Below are 6573 nucleotides of genomic sequence, written 5' to 3'. Positions count from 1 at the left end.
ATTGATATTTCCGTTTTCTTGCTAATACTAACGCTGTCCGACGAGGACTTTTTTTTATTACTACAGCAGGCAATTGTAGCAATCATTTTTAGTCATTTGATGGCTGTGAGTCACCCATAATGAAAACCATTAAAATGAATAATAAATCATTCATTTTAATGGTTTTCATTATGGGTGACTCACAGATTACAGGTGTTTATAAATGTAAAAAAAATATGAATATTTATATTTTGCAATGCAGCTTGTCTAAAGACTCCAAATGTTGTGTATTTTTATTTATTTTTTGTTATTATTTGTTTATGAATGTAATTCCGTAATTTTAGGAAATATGTTTTAAATTAAAAATTAATGATGTAGCCTATAAAAAAAACTGTGACACATTTTTTGGTTAATATCACTTTGTAGACTTTTTATAACAATAGGCTACTTCTGTATTATTTTGTTATTTAAAAAGACACTGTACAGTTTAGCTGCAATTTTAATTAGGTCTATATAGCTTAATGTTACAAGCCGGGGGGAAATAAATTAAAAGTAGGATATAACCAGGTGTTGTGCCGTGCCAAATTTCTACCCCCGCCAAATTATTACCCCCCTAGTATTGAGTATGAGGTCTCCGCGGAACAAAAGTGACAGTGTTGCCAGACGTACGATAATTATCGTATTTGTACGATAATTTTGACCTCTGTACGATGTACGATCAATAATGAAAAAAAATCCAATAATGTACGATAATTTCAGAATTTTGTTACACTTAAAATGATGGTCATTATAATCGGCTTATACTAGTTGTGGATCCTCTATATCATGACATGATTGTAAGGAGTTAGGCATGTCTTCCATCTCATCATCTCATGTTTCGTCTTCTCGGCCAATCATCGTGGAGAATGACTCTCTTTCACGAGCACTAACGTTCCTGCCGCGGCGCTAGGTCAGCTGTTTCCCAAGGTATGCCTAGTTTTTTTTATTTATTTATTTTTTTTTTTTTATATCTATTGTGATAATTTGCAGGTCATGTAAAAAAGTTCTTGGTCTAGATAAATATCTTTATTCTGTACGTTTGACTCGCTAAGTCATCTTTATTTATATAGCGCTTTTTACAATGCAGATTGTCAAAAAGTATAGCTTTATAGAGATAGAGGGAACACAATTTTGGCTGTACAGCAGCTGAAATAGTGTGATTGTCCAGCTTAAGTAAGTTCAGTATTGATTCATTTCGTTGTAAAAAATCTTTAGCTATTAATTTAGTTCATGTATCTATACTAAAAACCTCGTGTACGATAATTTTCTTCTAAATACGATAATTTTGAGCTTCTGGTACGATACTTGGACATTTCCAATCTGGCAACACCGTGCAGAGACCTGTACTTGACACTGCGTCACCGAAAGGTGGCGCTATGGGGTTATCTCCTCCTTCCTCGAATCTACTGAAGCCTTATGAAATCTTGCGGGCGACAAATCGTCTAAATCGAGTTAACTTATTTTTGTTATGGAAATTGAGATAATTTTTTGTTAGTCAAGGTGTTTTGTAAAGAGTTTATATCAGATCATTTGAAAGTGTTTATTTACGGCTTTAAATAGCATTATAAGGATGGTAGATAAAATCGTAGGGTCCAAGCAAAACTTAGGCTAATAGATCAACTATATGGTAGCCTAGTAATTCAGAGGAAGCTTTTGGCTACAAGTAGGCACGCACTCGTTGTTATAGGACATGAAAGGCAACAAAAAAGCAATAGGCATGTATAAACAAACCTTTGTGCCATATGAAATAGGTCTTCTGAATAAGGGATAGGAAATGGAGTGATGTAGGAAATGTGAATGTATTATTTATTTGATTGAGTTGATGTGAAAGTTGTGCCGCCTATTGTTATGTTGTATGTAGCCTATAGCGAGGCAAAAAAACAATTTAGCAGCCAAGGATGGACAATAAAGTTCAACTAACGTTTCATGTCTATGCAAAACAATTTCTTGCAGTACCCTTACAAAAAAGAAGTATACTTCAAGATAATTTTATCAAGTATACTTAAGTAATGTTCAAGAATATTTTTTAAGTATAGCCTACTTTATGTAGTAAGTATACTGAGAAGGTGCTCACTGCAGAGCAAATGGGTGGAGCTTACGTTTGCTAACGTCCAGCGAGGAGGAGCGAATGTACAACCACACCCTAATCCTACCCTAACCCTACCCACAACTCTATCTCTCCACCACACAGGACATTCAGAGAGGAGGAGCTGGCCATCATAGACTCTGCAGTGAGTACCACTTGAAGTATACGTTTAAGTGTACTATAAGTTTAACAGTAGTAAACTTTAAGTACACAGCTAGTTCACAGCTACTTTTCTCATTTGTACTGCATCTGTACTACAAGTATACTAGTAGTTTAGAATTTTAATACTAGTAGAACATTTTTAGTAGCCTATATGAAAGTACACATTGAAATATACTCTGAGTAAACTACTAGTTTAGTGCAAGTATACTTAAGTGAACATGACATCCCACGCATAGTTTATTTTTTATATATTATTTTTGCCCTTTAAGTAGCTATACTACTATGTTCCTATTTAGGCATTATTTTTTATACTTAAAATACCTTAACTGTACTTTAACTCTTTCCATTTTAAAAACATTTTATTCTAGCTTCAAGAATCCTTTTTTATCAACACTTAAATGTGGGTAAGTTTCATTTAAAAAAAAAAAAAAAAAAAAAAAAAAAAAAAAGCTGAGAAAATTGCATATTTCCGAATGGGATTCAGAACGATGATTAAACACAGGTGGAGTAGACCGAGTCCATAAACACCCCCAAAGCTTCATAGTCTTCATTCAGTATTGATTTATATGCTGTTTAATGTTTGATGATCGCTTTATTTGCGTGAGTAATCTTCTATCGCTTGTTTCAGTTTCTTCTTCTCCTGCGTGTCGATCCGGAGATTCTTTACTCTTTCAGAAGATGCGTAACAGCGCCCCCTACCGTATAACCTGAAAATTCAGTCAATGGCGAGGAAAGAGTGAAGTAGATTTGAGGTAAATTCCTATGTACACTACCAGTGGCCTAGCCTACACAAAAATTCAGATACTCAGAATTAGGAATATATCTGTTTTCTTTATAAATCAATATTTTCAAACTTTTATAAATACACTTTTAAGTATATCTCGATCAAAAGAGTCCAAGAATAGGCCAGATATACTTAGACTTTTCTGTCAGTATAAGTCAAGTATACTTAAGTGCAATTTTAAGTATATTTCCCAGAAGTACATAAAGTATATTTCTGAGAAGTATATAAAAAGTAGACTGAAAGTATACATTCTTATTTTTTATTTTAAAATAAGTATACTAATAGTTCATTTGAATAAACATCTTTTTCGTAAGGGTAGGCCTACAACATGTAATCAATAAAATTGGGTTGTAGTCTTTGTTGCTATATAGGAGAACATAACATCCAAGATACGTTTTACCTCGGGTGGCCTTTATCACCATTTCCAGTGAGCAGGTATGTGTGAGGGGCTCAATCTTAGTCAGTGTAAAATATTTTTGCCTCATAATTTGATAAAAGGTAAATAAATGTAAAGCCAACTGTTAAAGGCCTCAAATGGAAGCCCTTCAACCAACAGATGGCGCTGTTGCATGTTTTATTGCTAGAGAAATTAAAACTGAGCTATTTGGTTGGTAGAGTTTAATGGGATCATACAGTAACAAGGACAAGACAAGGATAAACAACAGCAAGATAATTTTATTGCATTTCCTTGATTATGTGATGATAAAGGACACTAATAGAAAATAACATCTATTAAACATGAAATCTAGCCTTCCAGAAATGATACTGAATATTGCCATTTTTCTCAAAACCTTCAATACATGTCAAAAATTAAGTCCTTTATGCCATATACATTTATTAACAAGCTTCATCACTCTCTTTGCAGGCTGACAATTTTGGGAAATCAGGGCCATAATGAGCAAAGAGATAACAAGTATACAGATGGAGAAATAGATGACAAATAAATCCAAGACAGATTGTAATCTAATACTACTGCGACAGAGAAATCAAAATATCGTGCACTTAATGACTCTGGCTTGAAAATATCAAACTATTCTAAAATACAATTTCACATTATGTCTAATCTGTACAAATAAATTAGCAAGAGAACAGAACTATTAACAATCCCTACAGATATCTTGCTTTGCTGGCTCATATGAAGGCAACTCTAAACTACTGCAGAATGACTCCAGAACACAGTGCTAGGCACACCCTCTTAAGAAAACACACACCCACAAATGCAAATCTCTTTCTTGTGTTTCTCCAGCAGAGTCAAAAGGTCAAGCAGTCTATTTTCAAACATACACTCAAAGAAAACATACTTTCAAGTTTCAGCAGGACAAGTTTCTTGCCAGTTTCAAAGTCTTTCCTTCCAGTAGCACATTTAGATCCACCCTAAAACGTGCTTGCTAAATGAGACGCGAGCTGTTCACATCAGTAAATACAAAAGCAGAGAGGATCTTTGATATCCAAAGCACCTGTACAATCAGTCAATGTTTTCAAACCCACCCTGGGTGCTGGAATGAGAAGCCAAACTGGAAGAAGAAAGCAGGGAGACGAGCAGACGACCACTATACAGACAGTTCGGAATGTACTGTTAGGCTGGAATACAGTACACAAATTGTGCTCAGTTTTTTGCCGTGATTTACAGTCTGGACGAGTCAATGCTATAGTTGCTGAAAGTCAGAGGCTCAGAGCCAATCTGCAGATTTGAGTTGACAGATTTCACAGAACATCGTGTAGTGAATGATGGGCACATACGCTGATTTTTTAGCTTCAGACACATTTGTAATGCGTCTCCTAATAACGATGCGAGTGTTTCTGCACAAGTTTGTCGTGTTGAGCTGAAAGTCTGCAGTGTTTGATCCTCAGATTAGTGTATGATGCCTAGTGTTGTAAAATATGCTCAGATTTTAAAAGTCGTGTAGTGTATTCCAGCCTTAAAGTCACCATGAAATCAAAATTGACAATTCTTATGTTTTATGGAATATTGCAGTATTATAAATGATTTTTCCATGCAAATCATAACGTTTTATTAAAATTCATGTGTCATTGTAATCTTTAACTTCCTGTCCCTCTTGCAGCGATCTCTTCTCTTCTCAGATGATGTTTTTTTCGGGCACGAGAACGGGACAACCTGTCACTCACATGAGATCAATAGCAGACAACAATGATACAATCAATTCCTGATGGACAAAATCAAGTCCTGCCCTATATTTTTTCTTGTTCGAGAAGCCGTTTCACTCAGATGTACGTCACAATAGGTAAGAAAAGACTGTCTCAACTTCTGTTTCATGGTGACTTAACTGAATGGTTTGTGACTGTTATACACTATGTGATTTTAAATCTGCAGACTGGCTCTGATGTTTGTCAACTCATCCAGAATGTAAATTGAAGCAAAAATCTGAGCAAATCTTGTGTAGCGTATTCCAGTCTTTAGCTAGAATGAAGCTTTAAAGATTTGCAGAGTTGCTATTTAATTATTTATGTATGTATATTTGGAATTGTCTCCATATTGTTTCCTCTAAGTACAGTTATTCTTCCTTTGGCAAGCCCTTGCTAGCCTCAGCCTCAGAATTGCATTCTGGGAAGTAGGGAGGTGGGGCAGAGTGAGGGGAGGGCAGGGGTGCTGATGGTGTATTGGGGGTTGTTGAGGCTAAAGGCTCAACCAGAGCAGCACTCCTAGAGTCCTCCGATTGGACAGATGACCGTCCCCTATTGGAGCGCCGTCTTTCTTGGTGGCTGGAGGAGGGGCTTTTTCCTGGAGGGGGGGTGTAGTCCTGACGCCGGCGAGAAAGCTGGATGATTTCCTTATCTAGAGCTGTGTTCTACAAGAGAGAGACAATACTGTATGTTAATGTTCACATGAGTTGCACCCACCCAAAAAATGGAAAGGAAATAGAAAACAATTCAGTAGGGAAAGAGTAAGTGAGATGAAGTTACAATCTGGGAGGTCAAAAGAGAGATAAATTAAATCTTAAAGGGACAGTGCACCCCCAAAAATGAGAATTCTGTCAACATTTTCTATGTTGTTCCAAAATTTTATGACTTTCTTCCTTTTGTGGAACACACACACACACACACACACACACACACGTGGGTTTTCATGTTTTATGGGGACATTCCATAGACAATGATTTTTATACTGTACAAACTATAAATTATATCCCCTAACCCTAAACCTACCCATGACAGAAAACTTTCTGCATTTTTACGTTTTCAAAAAGCATAATCTAATATGATAAAGCTGTTGGTTACACTTTATTTTAAGGTGACAAAGTTATATTGTAATTACTCAAGTGAGTACTGAGTAATATTAATTAACTACATGTACTTAGAGTTAAAGTTAGGGTTATGGTTTGGTTTAGGGTTAGTTACTTGTAATTATGCATAATTTACTGTTACTACTATAGTAATTACATGTAGTAACGTGTTACTATGTCACCTTAAAATAAATTGTTACCAAGCTGTTTTCCTCATGGGGACCAATTTTTTTCCACCTTTGTGGGGACAATGTAGTATACTGTAGGGTGTAAACAATTTG

The 6573-nt window shown here is 35.6% G+C and overlaps 1 protein-coding gene across 19 annotated transcripts in view; it reads right to left on the bottom strand.

Moving 5' to 3' along the window:
• Positions 1 to 3705: 3705 nt before the first annotated feature.
• Positions 3706 to 6573, bottom strand: part of dclk2a (doublecortin-like kinase 2a) — a 57066-nt gene continuing 54198 nt past the window's right edge. For 15 of the 19 annotated variants that reach the window (XM_051889548.1, XM_051889226.1, XM_051889816.1 and 12 more), the window contains one exon: positions 3706 to 5857. In XM_051889548.1, coding sequence (XP_051745508.1) covers positions 5564 to 5857 — 294 coding nt within the window. In that variant the 3' untranslated portion in view covers positions 3706 to 5563. The remainder of the gene's footprint in view (positions 5858 to 6573) is intronic. The other 4 variants (XM_051889893.1, XM_051889951.1, XR_007929653.1 and 1 more) reach the window with 2 other exon arrangements.

This window comes from Ctenopharyngodon idella, chromosome 1, assembly GCF_019924925.1.
Source record: "Ctenopharyngodon idella isolate HZGC_01 chromosome 1, HZGC01, whole genome shotgun sequence".
In the NCBI taxonomy this organism is placed as follows: domain Eukaryota; kingdom Metazoa; phylum Chordata; class Actinopteri; order Cypriniformes; family Xenocyprididae; genus Ctenopharyngodon; species Ctenopharyngodon idella.
This window is presented reverse-complemented; position numbering and strand designations above follow the sequence as displayed.